This window comes from Solanum lycopersicum, chromosome 10 (genome assembly GCF_036512215.1).
Source record: "Solanum lycopersicum chromosome 10, SLM_r2.1".
NCBI classification, from domain to species: domain Eukaryota; kingdom Viridiplantae; phylum Streptophyta; class Magnoliopsida; order Solanales; family Solanaceae; genus Solanum; species Solanum lycopersicum.
Window position 1 is genome coordinate 1,413,709 of NC_090809.1, and position 21,269 is coordinate 1,434,977.

Genomic DNA, 21,269 nt, shown 5'->3' on the forward strand with positions numbered 1-21,269 from the left:
TTAAAGGAATCAATTAATATACTATTTTCCTTATTTTAAAGTAGAGTCAAATCAGAAAATTTTAGGAATTATATCATTTTCAAATATAAACAAGTAAAGAAATAAAATTAGGAGTAAAAAATATATTTTTCTTAAATAAAGGAGAGTCAAAATCAAATTTTATTTTAATTTATTTTACCAAATATATGAGCAACTAAATATGACAAGAAAATTAAGATTGTCATAAACAAACATGTAAGAATTAATCAAGACAAATTTAAAATAGTAACTGAACGCGATTTGTGCATAAAGAGTAGGGGTAATACAGTAATTTCAACCATTTATAAGAAGAAACATAATTTAACTCATAAAACGCTATCGCAGAACGCGATTTATGCATAAAGAGTAGGGATAATATAGTAATTTCAACCATTTATTAGAAGTAACATAATTTTACTCATAAAACGCAATCACTGAACGTGATTTATGCATAAAGAGTAGGGGTAATACAGTAATTTCAACTATTTATAAGAAGAAACATAATTTAACTCATAAAACTATATCACTGAAAGCGATGCATAAAGAGTAGGGGTAATATAGTAATTTCAACCATTTATAAGAAAGAAACATAATTTTACTCATAAAATGATATCACTAAACACGATTTATGCATAATTTTATCGGCTTATGTGGCACTTGCTTGAAGAAAAAATCAACACGCGCTGAGCCCAGAAGATAGTGTTACGTAGGTCGAAAAGGGGTAGAAAACTATTTATAAAATAAGTTAAGGGGGTAATAGGAACTTAGTATAGTATAAGTGTGTCTCTGAAATTTCCGGCATAGGTTGATGGTACTTATGCATTTTCCCAAAATTAAAGGACATTTTTAAAAAAATACACATGTATTATGTCATATAGAGGCGGACCCATCTTTATCAAGTTTGAAAAAAATCATATGTATATCTATCTTGAGAAACTGACAGAAAGTAGGTTCGATAAAACTAATCGTACATCCATAAGGAGCATATGAGTGTTCTTGTGTTGCTGATACTAGGGTTGGAATCTAGCTAGAGCTTATATCACTCTTGTTATTTTAAGCACATAGAGATCATATTTGGTGCATCCAAAGTTTTCAAATTCTAGGATCGACTCTCCACATATAGCACTCATGTGTCTATTCGTTCAATTTTATATAAGTTTAAGTGTCGACTTATGAATACTCAAAGTTGAATGACAAACTGTTACTAAATATAAAAAAACATAATACATAAATGTACTCTTTAACTTGACCTCTAGCACTTGAGTCGCTGCGCTTGACATGATGCAAAAGATATGCACTTTAATTGCTGACTAAATTCGAATTCACGTTGAAAAGTCCATGAGACGCTAATGTGATCGATACAATGCAGGTCCTTGAAAGAAACATGGCTGAGGCAAACAAGAAGAATCTTGAGTTTATTGAAGAGGTGACTACCAATGTTGATGAAGTCCAAAAGAGAGTTCTTCATGAAATCCTCACTCGAAATGCCAACGTTGAGTACTTGCAACGCCTTAATCTCAATGGTCATACCGATAGAGAGACGTTTTTTCAAGAAATTCGTACCTGTTATCACCTATGAAGATATTCAGCCCGATATCAATCGTATAGCCAATGGCGATACATCTCCAATCCTATGCTCCCAGCCTGTATCTGAATTCATTTTAAGGTCCTTCCTTTTTAACTTATCAAAATTAGTAGATTACTAGCTATTGCCTCGTTTTAGTTTCGATTTATATATATGTAGTTTTTGTGAGATTCCTAAATGCTTTGTGGCCTCTGTCGAAACAGAGAAGTCGTTTATGTTGGATCACTGTTTACATCTGCCTTCATTCGTGCTATGCGATTCTTGGAGGATCACTGGTCTCAACTATGTAAAGATATCCGAACAGGAACCATTACGAACAAAGTTACTGATCCTTCAGTAAGAGAAACCAGACTCGGAGTTGGGCTGATTTCATCGAGGCTGAATGCAGCAACGATTCATGGGAAGGGATTGTAACTAGGCTGTGGCCTAATACCAAGTACATGGACTTAATCGTGACTGAAGCCATGTCTCGATATATACCAATGCTCGATTATTACAGCAATAGCCTCCCTCTTGTCAGTTCTACGTATGCTTCCTCCGAATGTTTCTTTGGGATCAACTTGAACCCCCCTTTGTAAGCCAAGTGAAGTATCTTACACACTCATTCCGACCATGGCCTATTTCGAGTTCTTGCCAATTCACAGGAGCAATGAATTCATCGATTCTATCTCCATTCCCAACACTGCTTAATGTGAAAGACGAACAACAATTGGTCGATTTGATTGATGTCAAGACTGGCCAGGAGTACGAGCTCGTTGTTACCACGTATTCTGGTAAATTTTCATTGCCAAATGAAATGTTCTTTTACACATTCTTTTTTTTTTTCGATATATCTTTCCAACATGTCTGCTAATGCTTGGATGTATCGTTTCAGGACTGTATAGATACAGGGTGGGTTATGTGCTTCGTGTTGCTGGATACAAGAACAACGCGCCTCAATTCAACTTTATACGCCGAGAAAATGTGATCTTGACCATTGATTTCGATAAAACTAATGAATTTGATCTACAAAATGCAGTAGATAATGCAGAAATCAATCTGATGCCATTCGATGCACGTGTAGTCGACTACACCAGCTATGCGGATACTGCTACCATTCCAGGCCATTCTGTCCTGTTCTTGGAGCTAAACGTCAACGTCTCTGCCCCGATTCCTCCTTCAGTCATTGAAGATTGTTGCCTCACCATTGAAGAATCTCTTGACAAATCCATTGGGCCTCTTGAAATCAGGATAGTGGAAACAGGTACTTTTGACAAGCTCATGGACTATTGTTGTACTAGCTTATTAGGAGCTTCCATCAACCAATACAAGACGCCACGATGCGTTGCCCCGTTCGTTGAGCTATTGAATTCGAGGGTTGTGTCGAGCTACTTCAGTCCCGTGTGTCCTAAATGGGTTCCTGGAAGTAAGCAATGGAACGACACGAATTGAACTATCCGTCTATACTTACTCCACAGGGCCGTGAAAGAGACAGAATTTTCACCAACAGGGTTACGTTCTTGATCTACCATGTATACCTAAATAAAAGTTTGATCATTGTGTCGAGCTACTTTAGTCCCGTGTGTCCTAAATGGGTTCCTGGAAGTAAGCAATGGAACGACACGAATTGAACTATCCGTCTATACTTACTCCACAAGGCCGTGGCAAAGACAAAATTTTCACCAACAGGGTTACGTTCTTGATCTACCATGTATACCTAAATAAAAGTTTGATCGTTGTGTCGAGCTACTTTAGTCCCGTGTGTCCTAAATGGGTTCCTGGAAGTAAGCATGGAACGACACGAATTGAACTATCCGTCACTTACTCCACAGGGCCGTGACAGAGACAGAATTTTCACCAACAGGATTACGTTCTTGATCTACCATGTATACCTAAATAGAAGTTTGATCGTTGTGTCGAGCTACTTCGCTCCCGTGTATACCTAGAAGCATGCAATGGAATAACATCATGAATTGAAGCGTTGGTGGAAACTGAATGGTTGTTACGTAGTTTCATCATGTATTATATCGTATTACTTTGGTTAATTCAATGTCGACATAGATTCTATCACTTACAGTTTCATAATGCATCATATTGTATTGTTTTGGTGAATTCAACGTCGCCATAGATTGTATTGCGTACGTCGTTAAAGTATGTCACACATTATTAATTCGAAGGACAGGCCTATAAGAAATTAAAAAAATTAATTAACGACGTGATCATGTCAAATCGATCGTTACTTTTTTTTAAGATGGGCCATAAATCTTCTGACTTCCACTAACATATTCCAAACATATAAACAACTATAAAAAGTTGTAGATTTCCAATCAATACACACAACTTTATTCTGTGAAAAATTCTATTATTCCTTTATTTCTTTTATGTAAAAAAGGGGTAAAAATTAAATTAAAGCTACTTTTTATTATTATGCCAATCATCTCATACTATAGTAATATTATTTAGCTACAAACAACAATTTAAATTCTCTCCAAAAGAAAAAGAAAAAAAGATTGCACTATTATAATAGAAAAGATTAAACAACATAAAATTAATCAATCGCGATAAAATCTCTTCTAATTTTTTAAACTTATTTGAGACTGGCGTGTATTTTTTTACGATACAATAATATATATACCTATAAATTATAATGGTCCTTAATATTGGCCAAAAGCTGCATCATTTTGCCTGAAAAATTGGTCCAATCACTTTAAAGTGCCATTCCTTTTAATTTCTTTAAAAAAATTTCACCATTATTTACTTTAATTAATCTCCTCTCATCATCATCTTTTTTCAACTTTTTCTTTATATATATATATATATATATATATATATATATATATATGGAATTTATAATATTATCAATAAGACATGTTACTTGTTATGTAACAGATAAAAATGATTCGATAATGTAGAAATTATTCCTTATATTGATGGTATAATATACAATTTAAACTAAAAAGAAAAAAAATTATATTGTTTGTACTCTTCAAAAATATTGTCCACTACGTATTCTATCTCACACGAATATAACAATATTTTTGAAGAGTTCAAACAACATACAAGAAAAAATTACTATTTTTTTAATCCGCAATTCGAGGGGTACCTCAACAAGTTCAATGCCAAGGACATTAGATGTCAACTAATGAATAGTCAATTTCATATTCTGGATCCGTCTAATAAGTCCATTCATTTCCCTCCACGAATATTTCCGTTGAATTTTTCAACAGAAATGTTCGTCTGTCGCAACTATTTGCGACGGAATTAAATTATCTAAAAGTTGATCCAAAAGTAGGTGTCCATAAATCAACATTAGTCTCATGAGTTACTGGAAAAGTACTTGAAATTGGTACCAAACATAACCCTCGACTTCTCAAATCTTTATTTCTTCCTTCTCCGATATCTTCGGATTTATTATCACTCTGTAACAATTCGAAACGTCTGGTTAAGAACGAAATATATATATATATAAGTGATTGATCACTTATCATAATCCTTAACGGTAATTAAAGATTTAAGTTATATACCTAGAAACATAATATGATGTATAAGATTTAATTTTTTTACATTATTGTTACGTGAATAATATATATTTATTTTAATTATCTTATAAATGATCTGATCACGTATATATTTTTAATTACCTGAAGATGTTGCATGGATGCTCCACTTTTCATATATGGGGCGCTTAATGCCTGTAATTTACATTTAAAAAAAAATAGAAAGAAATGAAAAAAAGTACTCAATAATTATAATATAATTAAATAAATTTAAAAATTAGATTTTAATCGCTTAAATTTTTAGATGAGACAATCGTATAATTGAATGTAATATTATAGTATAAGATAGAGGTATTGAATTTGAGATCACTCCGATAGTTCCACTAATGAATTATATAAAAATGAAAAAAACACGTGTTTGATTCATGATAAAGAATAGATTGCATACGTAAAAGAACGTATTTTGATATAACAATGATAAAATTATTAAAATTATAATTTTACTAACAATTAAGATTTTTACATGAGATGATCACACTTTACGCACATATCAAATTTTAAAGAAAATAAATATAAGGAGAAATTTGTGTATTTGGTGTGGAAGAATCGTTTAATTTATGTTTAATTGGTCAAAACTTTTGGAAATATTTTTTATAGAAAAATAATTAATTCGACAAATAAAATATTTTACATTAATCGTATTCTCTCTACTCTCCAACACACATCATAGGTCTTTACTTCCACCTACACAACCCTCATCCCCGTCAATTAGTGGCAGAGTCAATAATTTAACGAAAAATAGTCAAATTTTCTTTTCAATTGTGTTAAGAGTGTGCGTAATTAAATACACATTCATAATAATTAACATATAATATACGTACACCACTTAATTTATATCGAAGAGTATGCACCAGACCATCCTTAGCCTAAGGCGATTCCACCCCTCACCCTACCTTCCATCCTAAAATATTTGTCGAGATTATATATAATATTTTTTTAAAATAAAATATATCTTATTTACATATTAAACACAAGTAAATAAATAAAAATAAAAATATTTTTCTTTGTACTAAACACGTCGTTAAAAAGAATTAATAAATAAATATAAGCTCTTGACAAAGAAAACTTACACCAATTTGATCATGGAGGAACTTTATATACTCAATTGCTTCTGATAATACAGAAGCTGTATCTGTCTGGAGAAAGAAAAAAATAAATTATTAAAATAAAATGTTTTTTTGTGAAAAAAATATTATACTAATTTATAAAAAACTTGAAAAAGCTGATTTTATAAAAAAAATCACTCAAATATTTAAAAATAATGTCTCTAATTTATATTTATGTCAAAAACATAACTTTAAAATTTTAAATATTATTTTACACTTTTTTTAATTAAAATTTCATAATTTTTACGTTCAAACGTTGATTTAATACTAAAAGAAAATGAAAAATAAAATAAGTCTCAGTGCTTTACCTTTCCAAAAGGTGAGACTAATTGTTGAAGTGCAGTGATTCTGTCTCCCATTTTCTCTTTTCTCACCTGAAAAATTAAATTATTTTTTTTAAAAAATAACATATGGTACTATAAAAATAAAAATGATATTTTTAATCATAACACGCACTCAGAATAATATGATAAAAATAATAATTGACTTATTATCGCACATTGAATATTGTTAATAATATAAAGTAAAAGATTATACTGTCAGTATATATACCTTAATTATCGGAGAAGGAGTTGAAGTTTCATTCCTTGGTCTTTTATTTGATGTTTCAATAGTGGTGGTTTTCTTTGATATAATTCTATTTATATCTCTAACATCTCCCATATTCTGTAGCAAAATTAATGTAAGAATAAAAATTATATTAATCAATTATAAAAACAATAAACAATCACAAAATAATCAAATTTATTGGTTTTATATGTACAATTATTAGATCTTAAATAAATTTAACTGAATTCTTTACTTTCGAATCAAATAACTTATACATAGTATCACAAAAATAAAATGAAACTTAAAATATACGTGAATATACAATAAATCATATTTATATGTTCTGAACTCGTTAATTCTAGATTATAAGATTTTCACATGTGGTAATGAATTACTTAATATTGAGACAGAATTAATTACGAATGTACAAGATTTAAACTTATAAGTGATATGATTTCACAATTCAACAAATAATGTACAAGTGGTTCAATATCTCATCCCACCCAAAAATATAAACGTGTTTAGTCTATGAAAAAGATATCAGATATACATCGAGAGGGAAAGAATCGAACTAAAGTATTGTTATGATAATTATAATTATCAACAAGAATTGTGATGAAATATAGTCAAAGTTATCGGGTTTGAACCATATGAATGGAAAAAAAACCCTAATAAAAAGCGTTTTCCCTTTTAACAAGGCAAATTCAAATCGGACGAAACTTTAAAATAGATATCGAACGCATCGAAAAAATAAATAAATAAAAAGTAAAATTAAAATTACCTTTGCTTTCTCATCAATTGTTGTGTTATTAGGAATATTATGCAAATTAGAAGGAAATAAACTTGAAGGAACATCATTCATGGAAGCTGCACTTGCATTCCAAAATGGAGTATTATTTGAGAAATGCAGCTGGCTGTGAGGTGGCGGCAACGGCCGCGCCGGTGGCGGCAATGGAGGCTGCTCCGGCGAAGGTGATGCTCGGAGAAATTGAGGAAATTTAGACCAAGAATTCGTCGTAGACGAATGCAACACTTGATGATTATCAGTTACTTCGTAATTTGATGAATGACTAAATATTGAATTATTTTGATCTAATGAAAAACCCCTAATATTCATTTGTGACGAAGAATCCTCATAATTCCTAAAAAGGAGAAAACAAAAAAAAATAAAAATGACAAAATTATTAAAACATAATATAACTAAGTAATTAAAAATATATATTTTTATTTATATATATATATATATAAATTAGATGATCACGCAATTTAATAGTACTTACAATAAAGATTGATGGTTCCAATCATGTGGTTGAGAAGTAAGGCCCAAACCCATAATTTGAAAATTTGAATCATGAGAAGATAAAACGCCGCCGCCACCTCCTCCTCCTCCTTCACCCTTATCATCATGATCGGAAGATTGAGACACCGACACAGAATCCAAGAAAGTCCTAGGTTTGATGTCCACATGATTAGTTTGTATCGGCCAATTACTACTATAGTCAGTAGTAGTGGCCGATGTGGAAGTTGTAGGTGTAATGGATGAACCACTACTATCGAACCTATTCCTTGATGATGTGGACGTATTATTTTCCCACCAATTCCCTCCCCCTAGTTGAAATTCTTCCGCCATAGCAAAAACAACGTTTTCAATACAGATAGCAGCTTTTCTATCGAAAAATTATCTTCGCGATTTTCGAGAAATGATAAAAAGAAGTGTAGGAAAGAAGAGAAAATTTGTTTGTGTTACCTTTTTTCTTTCTTTCTTTCTTTCTTTGTGGTATTGAATCAAGATTCTTATTCTGGAACTCTCTCTTTGCTTTACACTTGTGGTTTTAGGTTATTTATTTATATATATAAAAGATTTGGAAAAATAAAAAGTTTGAAATGAATTTTTTGTTTTATCTTTTCAATTCATGTGGCTATTTATAGGATGAAATTATTTTGAATTTTTTTTTTGAAAGACTTTGAGAAATGACCAAAATTTTGATTGACTTTTGATGAGTGATTAGACTTAATTCTTTCTTAGGAAATAATTATTATTGTATTCCATCCTTAGCCACACATCAATTAATTACTTCTTTGTTACATTTTACCTTTTTTTTATGGTATTATCTTTCAAAAATTAATATTTATTGTATGTACTAGCTAGAGTTTTTATTTAAAATATATATTTAAAAAAAAGTAAGAAAATTTTAGATCAAATTTAACCTTGTATATACATATAGAAAATTTAACCTTGTATATACATATATTTCAATAGGAAACAAGATATGAACCCTCTTGTGTTTTTTTTTTTGTATAATATCTATAATTTTATTTATAGTATAAAATTTTGAGAAAAGGGTCTAAAAAATATTTTAATTTTGTCCGAAATTGTTATTACGATAACAAACTTTATGACTGACATTTTACCCCATGCACTTTTTAAAAGCATATTCTAAAGGTATATATATGTCCACGTGGACACATTACTATTTAAAATGATGCAATATTTATGATGTCTACGTGGACATATATATACCTTTAAAATACATTATTAAATAGTGTAGGGATAAAATGTCCTCTATAAAATCTGACATCGTAGCAACAATTTCAATCAAATTCAAATACATATCAGACCTTTTCCCCTAAAATTTATAATCTTAGAAATAAAAAGTTAATAGAAGTCTAAATATGGAATTCATCGGAACCTTATAATTCATGTTCAAATAATATAATTATGTTAAATTCTTCTTTTAAATATATTCATATATTAAATTTTAAATTCAATTATTATTAATTAGTCATTGTTTTACAATTTAAATTACAACTCTACTTCGTATACAATTTAATTAAACTCTTTTATTTTTATATGCTAAAAAAAATAATTGTCCTTTCCCTTTAGTTTGACTCTTTTGTTATTAATTTTCTCCAACATCGAGAATAATGTGGTAGAAAATTCTATACTATATATATTTATAAATATAATTTTTCTTAAAAAAAAAAATCAGTTCTATCTATATATTGCAGAACTATTTAAATAAGGGAAAAGAGTCTGATATACCCCCAATTTTGTCATTTAAAGCTGATATATCCCTTGTTATGAAAGTGGCTTATATATACCCCTACTTGTAAATAAATGACTCACATATACCCTTTTCCTCTAACGAAAATGAAAAAAAAATAATTTTAATCTAAATTTTTGTTATTTTTTTCTAAAAAATATAATCCCATATGAGTAAATTTAATCCTCGTCAAACATATCTTTTTTGAATTTTTTTTGTTTCAATGACTAATTTATAATTATTATTTTGATAATCAAATTTATTTATGTTTCACTAATATTCTTGTAAAACTTATTGTAGATGACCAAATTTTTTCTTCGAATACGAAATTAAATTACAATACACACACAAAAAAAAATAGTTTAATTTTTTATTCTTTAAACTAAGGAATGAAAGAAAAAAAATAAGAATAAGAAATTCAAATAATTATAATAAAAGAAGTCAAAAAATAATTTATGTATGAAAAATTAAAATATACCTTGAACTTTGATAGAAGAATCATATATACCCCTAAATGATTTTTTAAAAAAAATTAGAAGTAATAAATATAAATTTAAAACTAATTTTTTAACTTCTGTTAAATGAAGGATATATGTGAGCCATTTTGTAACAACGGGGGTATATGTGAGTCATTTGTATAACGATAAGGGCATATATGAGCCACTTTTATAACGAAGGGTATATCAGCTCCAAATGACAAAGTTGAGGGGTATATCAGACCCTTTTCCCTTTAAATAATTATGTAATTTATTAGTTAATTATAACTAAATACTTGATAAAAGATAATTGAATTTCCTTTAAAATGATGACTAAATACTTGATAAAAAATAATTTATCAAAAAGGATCAATTTAAAACTCACCACTATATACTATGGCCAAAACTTTTTGTAAATTTTTAAATTTATCTTAACAAATATAAATTAACAAGTCAATAATTTATTCTTTTCGAGGATAGTGGAAAAAGTCAATACAAAATATCTTTTGCCACTAAATTTGAGTCCATTGAAGAGTGAAGACATAATATTAGTAGTCCACAAAGAAGTTGACAATGAAAGGCGGAATCAGAAATTTTATTTAAAATATAAAAATAAATAAATGAAAAAAATTCAATAATATACGTCATATTTATTAAAATGTTAATTAAAAAACTATTTATTCAATATAAATTTTCGATTAGAGTTAATTGATTTTCTTGAACGAATAGGAAAATCTGTTAATGAATGATGATATTGCAAAGAGTGAACATATTATCTTTTCTCAAGAAAATTGTGGGGATATATTAATTTTAAATTAAAAATATTTGAAAAAAAATTATGATCAAGAAAACTATTACTCTTTTAGTTCGTTTTTATTTGTCACTCATTTTTAAAATAAATTTTCATTTTTAGACATATCAAGAAAAAATAATAATTATTTTCCATATTTTATCGTCAATATTAAAGTACTTATTTTCCAAGACATCATTTAACACGGGATAGTTCGAAAAATACATATCAATAATTATTTTCTTAATGTTATATCAAGTTAAGCTATGACAAGTAAAAATGAACAGAATGAGTATTCAGGAGAGGTTCAAGTATATTAGTGGCCTAAAGCAAAAATAAAAAACGGGGCCTTAAACTTGAATTATTAATAACTTTTTTATATAATTGATTTCTTAGTTTTCAATTAATAATATAACCATTCTTATTTTAAATTATTATTCATGAGATATAATATTCTATATATGTCAAGTTTTTTCTAATAATTCCTTCATTTTTCATGAAAAATTTACTTTTTCTACAAATAATATTCAATATTTGTTAAAAAAAATAATAACTTATAACCTATTATTATTAAAAATGAGACCTCTTAAATTTGATATTCTAAGGCGGATATCTTTTGTTAACACCGTCGAGCCACCCCTGAAAGTATTGATCAGAATCTTCAATAGTAATTAGTAGGGTTACGAGAAATTTGTTAACCTAAAAGTTTATCAATTTTGTTTAATGTTTTGAGCTTTAGGCAACACAAATTTATCAAAACGTGTGAACTTGTGATTTGTTAACTTCTAAAACTTTTTATTTTCTTACTTTATTATAATTAATGCTAGATTTATCTAAATTGTTATATACGTCGAATCTTCAGAAACTTATCAACCTAAAAGCCTGTAAATTCTGCTTGTTCCGTCCTCATCAAATTCACCCTTTGTTAAAAAAAAAAAACAAACTAAAGTTACTACCTATTTCTTCATTAATACCTTATGGCTAATTTTTTATTTATTTTATTTTAATAATATTAAAATTACATATTTTTGACTTTAGGATTTTGAAATTTTGTTAAGTCAAATAGATGGACCCCACACGGTAGCACGCTTATTGGGCCCTACTCTGAAGACCTAAGAGTCAGAGCCTGATAGTGACTCCAACATTCTTCCTTGTAACTTTTTCTCCGACTTTTGATACATGTATTTGACACGTTTAAATATATAGATATCGAAAAATTAGATGTAGTTTAAACTGGATACACTTTATTCAAGTTGATTCACATGTTTTTCACTTTTTCGCTCGTTCGCTCGCCTCTCTCCTGTGTTGCTCGCTATTTTCTGCTCTCGCGCGGGACTCTCCCTCTCTCCCTTCTTGTATCTGGATACCGATACCTAGATATATGTATCTGGTATTTCAGAGACATGTGTCTTGTATTACGGATGCATATATCTTAATTCACATAGATCTGTGAATTTCGTTCGCATTTATCCCGTCTCGCTCTCCTTTCTTTTTATTTAAGTGTATCTAAAAACGAAAATACGTGTTTCTAAGTTGATATCTGATGTGAAATTATTAATTAGTAAGACAATATATAACTATTTCAAACTATATTAAAGAATTAATAAATATGATAGACATATTTGTCTAATTAAATCTTTTTTTTTGTGTGTGTGTTTTCAACTATCTTTAACATTGTTTAAAATTCAATAATCGTCTCAATATATGTTATGCATTTTTCTTCGTATGATAACACCTTCGAACACTTCGAATTCGGAGGGCGATCCTCCCGGTGAACTGACCGTATCCCAAACCGACACAGGTGAACAAGTAGAGACACCTGAGATTCCGTAACGAGTAGATACTTCCACAGAAGCATAATCTATTTTCTGGTTAAATATATTACGAGATGTTTTTCCATACTTTCCGCATTCAGTTCTAGCTATTTTCGGACCTTCTAATCGACCTGAACAACATATCCCCTTCAAGACACTAAGTTGTTGGGCTAACTCGCTAGCGCTAGCGCACATTCATATAATTTTTATAAATAAATTCACCGTCATATAATTGACCATCAATTATTAATTATTCGTAATATTTTCAAATGGACCTCATTGTTTATTTATCACATTCACACAGCTCATGATTTCAACGTACACATTATAAGACTATACATATCCGTTGATTTTCTTTTTCTTGTTTCTTTTAATAATAAATTTAAATTTACGCGTAGAATATAAATATGTTCTTTAATTTGATTTTTAACTGATATTTATTTTCAATTCTATGTGTGTATAAATAGTCACCTAAACTATTTAAAAGTTGAACATATATACAATGTGACGTAATACACATAAGATGTAATTAAGGATACATAATTATCACATTGGACGTCAGTAGGATATGCATGTTTACTTGTTCAACTTTTTGAATAGTTTAAGTGTCTAATTGTGCACAATCGAAATTAAAAGACATAAATATCAGTCAACGGCAAGTTACAAAATATATTTATATATTATATCTTAAATTTATGTCGATAATTTAACTTTAAATGATATGATTTAATATTTAAAACTTAAACTCAAGACTTAATTAAAATAAATGAGTACCTATTTGACTTTTGCTAAGTAAAAGGAAGGCCAAGATATTTTCAAACCATTAAGTACTTCAAAATTGATTTGACAATCTCTACTATAGTGGAGAGAGTGGAGAATTTTATTTTTATCAATCAAATTTATTAAAATTGAATTTTGCAAATAATATTTTTTTCCCCTAAAAAGTTAAGAGTGAATATTATACCTTTGCTATGTTTAGTGTGAAAGTGTGTAAAGTAGGCTTATTTTTCGAATTATAAAGATCTCGAGGGAAAAATATAGAAGTAACTTGAATATACGAAGAAGTAATATGTCTTGTTGACTATCTAGGAAAAAGTAGAATATAATTTGGGGAAAAACGAAGAATCTTTTTGAATCACTTGTTGTAGCGGAGTGCGTTACTTATCTCATTATTTCATTTTATAAATTTTGATTATTATAAATAATACTTGTATTTTTATGTGATCTGATAGCGTAATATTAAAAGAAAACTACGGATATGATCTCGGGAGGTACTTTAGACATCCTAATTGATTGTTTTTTTGGTCAAGTTAGAAAATAAATTTCTCTCAAAATTCTATTTATTTGTCAATCAATATTCATATTCATGCTTAATTTATGTAGAAGAAAAGAAATTTGTGTAATATGTCAAAGAAATTAATGATAAGAAAATTGGTGGAAAGAAAATTTTGGACTTAGAACATGTGTGGCCCAAAAGATTTCTAAAATACTTCAAAGAATGGTAATTTTAACTTTCACCTATGACAAAGACAACCATTAATATATGATTGGGTTGTCTAATATTTATAAAATTACTCGGTGCGAATTCAGATATAAAATCTTTAAAAATTTCCTCAATTTGCACACTTATAAATACATTAAAAAAATTTGAATATGCACACTTATAAATACATTAAAAGAAATTGTAAGTCATGATAATTAATATTCAAAATATTAAAATATTATTTATAAACGAAAACAAGAATTTTTTTATTTTTCTTCAAGAAATGATAGTATAATATAAAAGAAAATATAAGGAATAATAACACTCTTTTGTCACCAATATGATCAGTTCTGGTGAGATGGTCAAGATCCTTTTATTTTTAATAGTAGATATCATCTTAGGTTCGAGCAAAAAATCCTTTTGAAAGTGTTACCCCTGAAAAAACTTTGCATATACAATTTAAATTTTGTCGAATATAAAATAAAAAAAATATAAAAAAAGTACATCATTATTTTTTTTTGTTCATGAGGATCACCTCATTCAGACATCATCACAACACATATATAGTTGATTCTTCTAATATATAATATTATAAATTTTTTTATGAAATTTGTAGTTGTATAAGGTCTTCTTTTTAATGATTAATCTAGGGTTTTACTTTGATATTAGTAAAAGGGATATATATTATCATCATGATGAAAGTTGATTATATATATGTAGAAAATAGAAAAAGCTAGGGATATATGGCCTACTATTTTCCACAAAAATCTCCCCTTTCTATAATCTTCATCATTGATTTTGAAGTAGGTAAATAGCCATTTTTAAACTTTTTGCTATCAAATATTAGTTAATTATTTTGAAGTTATTAATTCGATATTCAAGTCACATATAATATATAAATATATCACTTAATTTAGCTTAAGCTGATATTGATGTCTTTTAATTTTGATTGTACAAGTAGATTTTTAAATTTGTGTAAAACTGAACACATGCATCCTCACTACGTGGCATAATACATGTCCTATGTAGGACACAAATTATGGTGCAGGATATCACGTAGAACAATGTGTCTATTTATTCAATTTTATACAAGTTAAAGTACCTACTTATACATTTCCACAGTGGAAGGCATATATGTCAACTAATGCCAAGTTAAAGTGTACGTTTATGTAGTTTATGCATATCTATAATCTATCAAAATGTTTTTAATCGTGTTGTCTCAAACATATCATGTGATTCAAATGTTAAATATTTTGCCCACATTTTATTTAACATTTAACTGTGGCTATTTTCCTTCTAATATATAAATGTGTCCTTCAACTTATCTCAACAGATATATATATACCCTTCAATTTTGAATATACTAAAAAAGACGCTTAAACATGTACAAAATCAAACACTAGACATGTATTTAACATGACATAATATGCGTCCTTCATAACATAATATAAGTTTTATATAAGTATAAAATATTCATTTATACACATTCAAAATTAAAGAACATAAATGTCAGCTTAAACTAAATTAAAACTTCTACATCATAACAATTTAATCTAGTGTCCTTTTTGTGGGTTGATAATTAAATTGTAACCCTATGACCAAAACAAAATAGTGAACAAGTTATGTCCATTGAACAACATAGACAAATTTAACTGAAATGAAATAGATGAGCCAAACTTATAACGAAGGATATAGATAAGCTTTTTCTCAAAATTTGAATGATCTCCTTTTAAAAAGATGATTTGATTAATGACATGACTGATTCATAATTGACCACGGGTAGAAAATGATTTTGCAAAACGAAACTGTTTTCGATTAATAAATAATGACGTGAATAAGTCTGTTCTGAAACAAAAAATGACATAGATGAGTCAATCTTTTAACGAATGAGAAATTGACAAGGTAACACTTTTCGAGCTTTCTCTCACAAAACTTCAAATATGTTTTCATAATCAAACATAACTCCATCTTCTGAACATCAAATCCAAAAGGCAATGAGAGACAAGACTTTACATTCAATATATCACTCACTATAAACAATATTCAAGTTGTGTTGTATTTGCAACCATTAAACACATATATTTTGTACTTTTGACACACACAATTACAGAGTAATCAGATACATACAGATTCCACACCCAACTAAAAGAAGTAGACTTTGACAATCACACAGATAAATCATGTATTAGAAGAATATCTTTGCAGGAGAAATTAGGCAGCACCCTTGAGTTTCTTGGCGATGGCAGCGATGTATTTACCTTGGTGATGTGCCTGCTGCAATTCAAGCTCAGATGGCTGTCTCGAGCCATCACCAGCGAATGTTCCAGCTCCATATGGACTTCCTCCTTTCACGTTTTCCATTTCAAACATGCCAGCACCGAATGTGTATCCGATGGGTACAAATATCATTCCATGGTGAACAAGCTGAGTTATAGCAGTCAACCTATCATGTACCTCGGGTTAAAAACTATAACAAGGAAGAGAACGACAGTTTTATCATGTTTAGTCATATGAATTTATGTGAAATAAGATCATACGGTGTTGTTTCTTGTCCACCGCCTTGGGATCCAGTGCTATAGAATATGCCTGCAGGCTTGCCAGCTAGTTGTTGTGTTCTCCATAGACCTCCAGTTGCATCAAGGAATGCTTTAAACTGAGCGGACATCATTCCGAACCTTGTAGGGAATCCAAAAACGAAACCATCAGCTTCAGCAAGTTCTTGTGGTGTTATTATAGGCACATCACTCTTTGGAGGTGCACTCATTTTCGCTAGCACCTCTTCTGACAACGTTTCAGGTACCTGTACCACAAAATGGTATGTTTCATTAACAGAAGAATATAACTAAGACATGTGCAAAGCTAAGGATTCCGACGACATAGAAAATGATCCCGTTGCTATTATCACATGAAAGCGGGAAATCTCCAAAAATCAATAACAAGCAGTTTCTAAGCTTGACGACTGACTTATAGGCAGAAACTTGGTAAAAGATTGCATAGGCCAATTCATTCCGTCGCCTTAATACTGGCACTGGACATTTCTAAGCTTTGCCTTATTTCTATGTTTGTGTACTTCTTATTCAGTTCCTTACTGACAGAGACGGGAAAAAGGGAGAAAACAACCAAAAATGAATAAGAACCGAGTCTGAAGAAACAATTTTGAAAATTAGCACAGACCAAGTTGTTCCTTCATCAGCCTACACCAATATGGTTCACTCAAATATGGACCTTACATTCAGCCCCTCAATTTAGTTTCGTGAAAGTTGAGCAAACTTTTCTTATCCAGAAATCAGATTTGCTCATTTGCATGGTTCGGTAAAACAGCCTGTCCACAACCACTCAAGGAAGAACGAGTCCGATAGCTTTATGGAGTTCCATTACAATAACTTTCACACAATAAAGCTTATTCCCTTACAGGTATATATAAAAGAAAGCCATGCTAAGTTAAGCTCCGGCAATATTGCACCTTCCAGTACCAAAACATTTATACTAAAGAACAAGGATAATTCAAAGCTAGTCAAATTTAACTGATTCTTATACTCCCGCTTTAGTTTCCAAATCAAGGGAAAAGGGCCAAACATACCCCTAAACTAATCAAAATGGCTCAGTTTTACCCTCCGTTATGTTTTTGGCTTAAAAATGCCCCCACAGTTACGTTTTTGGCTAAAGAATACCCCTCCAACTAGCAAAATGGATAAAAAATACCCTTCTAACTAACTGTAGAAAAAATGGTCCAACTGACCCAAGTGATAACTAAGATTACCAACTTATTGTACTTCCTCGCTCATTATCTTAGATGACAAAAGACTTGCAGATACTTTCTCGAGATCAGATTTATGTATTTTCCATTCCAAACGGAAAGATATGAAAAGACAAAGCAACACCTACTTGCCACAATTTAGCTTCAACTCCTTCAACAGATGCTGCCCCTTCCTTTATCTCTTCTGCTAGCTTCTCCACATGCCCATACGTTGAATAATATCTGTTGAAGAAATAAAATTTCAGCTATCACTATTCAATGGATGAGAAATAAAGCTTGTAGTAACTCATATTACTGTAAATTATAAGAAGATAGCAATCTGTCCCTCTTCCACTCAGATTAAACTGTGTTTTGTCCTCCGGACACTTGTTATGTTGCATCAAAGCTCTCATTCGGACTTCATATATTAGTTCCTGATCCCTTTACTCCAAATGCTATTCATCTCTATTTTCTAAGTCAACCCTCCCTGCAACTCTAGCTAAGACTACAACCTTAGGTTCTAAACTCGGTAATATTGACATTATTGTTGTACCACGTGGCTGAAAAACATTTACTCTAGCCATATCCTCTTTGATACAAGGCATATCTAGGGGAGTGCATGAGTAAACTTCCGAAGAACTCTGATTCCATTGGCATTAGAATGGGATATATTGCCGGAAGATAATCTTGAATGTAGAATTGTGGACACAATAACACCGACTGTCATCAAATCACTGAACCAAAAAATAGAAAACCACTAAATCCCCATGAAAACATGGGAATGTTTCTTTCCCAGATGTGGAATTCTAGGATAGACATTTCGTTAAGTTTATGCAATCATTTTTAAACACTCAGGTAACCAAATCCATAAACGAACAAAAATGCTAAAGGGAATTTGATTCAAGATGGTTTTAAATCTCAGATTAAACACCTATTACCCATATAGTGGTAGCTATCTGGCAAATCTAACTTCACATGACTTTGTTTAAAAATTTAACTTCTTTTGTTTTCTAGATTTTTGTAGGTTCGCTACTTGGATGGGTCCTATAATATATGAATACTACACTGAACTAGTTGAATATATTATTTTCTTTGCTACAGTTGATGGGGGGTAGCGCATCCCCTCATTGATTAAACAATTTGACGTACCAGGAACCTATGTTGCTTGGACTCGACAAAAACAGCTTCACCTATGTCGGATCCTCCAGAAATGCACTCTTTTAGGAGGATCCACCACGCACCCAGTAACATTTATGCAGAGTCCGAGCAACATAGCCAGGAACTACTCCAGAGAAAATAACAGCCAGACTTCTAAGATTGATCTTTAGATCACTAATGTCAAGCAAATATGACTAATACTACACCTGCTATTACATTGTGGCGGTGAGGGAGCTTATCATACATCATTTTTTATTTCAACTCTGTATATCCAGTGGCAGATCCAGAAAGATTATACAGATTCGGCATAACCTATGCCTTTTAAACCCAATAGGTATAAGTGGGAAACAAGTTTAGATAAAGCTAAATTTATATTTCAAAAGCCCCACTCTTAACTCAGAGCCCCAATGTTTAAATCATGGTACCTTCGGAATCCACACTCTGAACTCAAACCTACGACGTCTAAATCCTGGATCCTCCAGAACCCACACTCTGTACTCAGAACCCACAACGTCTGAATCCGGGATCCTTCACAACCTACAATGTCTAAATCTTGGATCCTCCAAAACCCATAACGTCTAAATCCTCTATACTCCGGAACCCACATTCTGAACTCAGAACCCACCACAACATCTTAATCACGGATCCTTCACAACCTACAATGTCTAAATCCGGTATCCTTCACAACCTACAACGTCTAAATCTCGGATCCTCCAAAACCCATAACGTCTAAATCCTCAATCCTTCAGAAGACCAGAACCCTCACTCTGCACTCAGAACCCACCACAACATCTAAATCCGGCAACGTCTAAATCCTGGATCCTCCAAAACCCACATCCTAAACTCAAAACCTACAACTTCTAAATCCCGAATCCGCCACTTCACACATAATTTCAAGCTGAGGCACAGGGTACAACCACATCAGCTACTCAAACACTACATCCACCTTTAATATCAAACAAAATCAATTCAACGCACAATTTTAATCAATTACTACATCTGCCATTAATATCAAACTACAAAAAAATTAATAATTTATTAATTTTTCAAAAAATAAATCAATTTTATCATCTCACTATATCTAACAAATAATTTACCCAAATTCAACAGCAGCTAAGCTAAAATCTGATCCTTCAATTAATACACTAAAACTCTAAATTGAAAAAAAACGATGATTTCCATGTGTAATTAACATCATTAACGCTAAATCAGTAACAAAATTGAATTCAACAAAAAAAAAAAAACGAATCAACTAAAAACACTGAAGTTCATCCGATTTAAACACAAAATCAACATGTAAAACAAAATAATTATCAAACTTTTTTCAATAAACAGCTGAAAATTTAGCAATTTTACTTACACTATGTAAATTTTGGTAGCCATGTTCGATTTGGAATTGAAGATTTGAGAGCTAAGAGTTGTAGAACCACAACTCTCTTTTTAAGTTCATATATTTATATTTATGGTCGCTAAAGACTGTTAATTAAATTCGATTCATTGTGGGGTTCATTTTTATTCGTGTTGTCTCATCGAAGGTTGGATTAGAAATTTATAGTTCTAAATTTTAGGATGGAAATAAAAGAATAATTCAAGTATGTCCCTTTAAATTAGATTGGCATATTGCACGATTCATTTTTAAGGAAACTTTTTTCGTTCTTATTGTTGAAAATTCGAGATTTTTACCTATTTCATCTTATTATTTAATTATTTCATTCGTTTTTCTATGATTTTAATATTTATGACATTATAAGTTTGTTTTTTAGATTGGTAATGTGTGACAATATATAATAATGATGTTATTATTTATTTGTATTTATTGAAATAATATTATACAATTAAAAACATGATATATTATGAAACGATATGTAACTACCAATCAAAAAAGTTATTAAGTGATCACAAATGAAAATAGGAGAGAAAAGTGAAAAAAAAATAGAAAAATGACACAAACAAGATTTTACAAAAATAATCTTT

The 21,269-nt window shown here is 30.1% G+C and overlaps 2 protein-coding genes and 1 long non-coding RNA gene across 3 annotated transcripts; 1 reads left to right on the forward strand and 2 right to left on the reverse strand.

Moving 5' to 3' along the window:
- The first annotated feature begins 1,659 nt into the window (after positions 1-1,659).
- GH3-20 (GRETCHEN HAGEN 3-20) lies at positions 1,660-3,530 on the forward strand. Its single transcript, XR_011211939.1, has 2 exons — positions 1,660-2,376; positions 2,478-3,530. It is a non-coding gene; the product is annotated as a GRETCHEN HAGEN 3-20 (long non-coding RNA).
- Positions 3,531-4,481: 951 nt separating this feature from the next.
- On the reverse strand, positions 4,482-8,783 carry LOC101264865 (transcription factor bHLH123-like). The gene is made up of 7 exons (XM_004248292.5): positions 8,075-8,783; positions 7,576-7,936; positions 6,798-6,911; positions 6,554-6,619; positions 6,210-6,275; positions 5,224-5,274; positions 4,482-5,001 (listed from the first exon to the last, which is right to left on the reverse strand). Exons 1-7 carry the CDS (start codon positions 8,422-8,424, stop codon positions 4,849-4,851), a joined length of 1,161 nt encoding a protein of 386 aa, XP_004248340.1. The 5' UTR covers positions 8,425-8,783; the 3' UTR covers positions 4,482-4,848.
- Positions 8,784-16,396: 7,613 nt separating this feature from the next.
- On the reverse strand, positions 16,397-20,854 carry LOC101245803 (probable NAD(P)H dehydrogenase (quinone) FQR1-like 1). The gene is made up of 4 exons (XM_004248313.5): positions 20,656-20,854; positions 18,287-18,380; positions 16,939-17,201; positions 16,397-16,844 (listed from the first exon to the last, which is right to left on the reverse strand). The coding sequence occupies exons 1-4, from the start codon at positions 20,676-20,678 to the stop codon at positions 16,613-16,615; spliced, it is 612 nt and encodes a 203-aa protein (XP_004248361.1). The 5' UTR covers positions 20,679-20,854; the 3' UTR covers positions 16,397-16,612.
- Positions 20,855-21,269: the final 415 nt, after the last annotated feature.

Coding starts and splice junctions, on each gene's coding strand:
- LOC101245803 (XM_004248313.5), bottom strand. CDS start 20,678: ATGGCTACCAAAATTTACATAGT. Junction 17,202..18,286: donor TTGAAGCTAAATTGTGGCAA/GTAGGTGTTGCT, acceptor TTTGTGGTACAG/GTACCTGAAACGTTGTCAGA. Junction 16,845..16,938: donor GGTGGACAAGAAACAACACC/GTATGATCTTAT, acceptor GGTACATGATAG/GTTGACTGCTATAACTCAGC.
- LOC101264865 (XM_004248292.5), bottom strand. CDS start 8,424: ATGGCGGAAGAATTTCAACTAGGGGGAGGGAATTGGTGGGAAAATAAT. Junction 6,912..7,575: donor CAATTGATGAGAAAGCAAAG/GTAATTTTAATT, acceptor ATTTTGCTACAG/AATATGGGAGATGTTAGAGA. Junction 6,276..6,553: donor TAGTCTCACCTTTTGGAAAG/GTAAAGCACTGA, acceptor TTCTTTCTCCAG/ACAGATACAGCTTCTGTATT.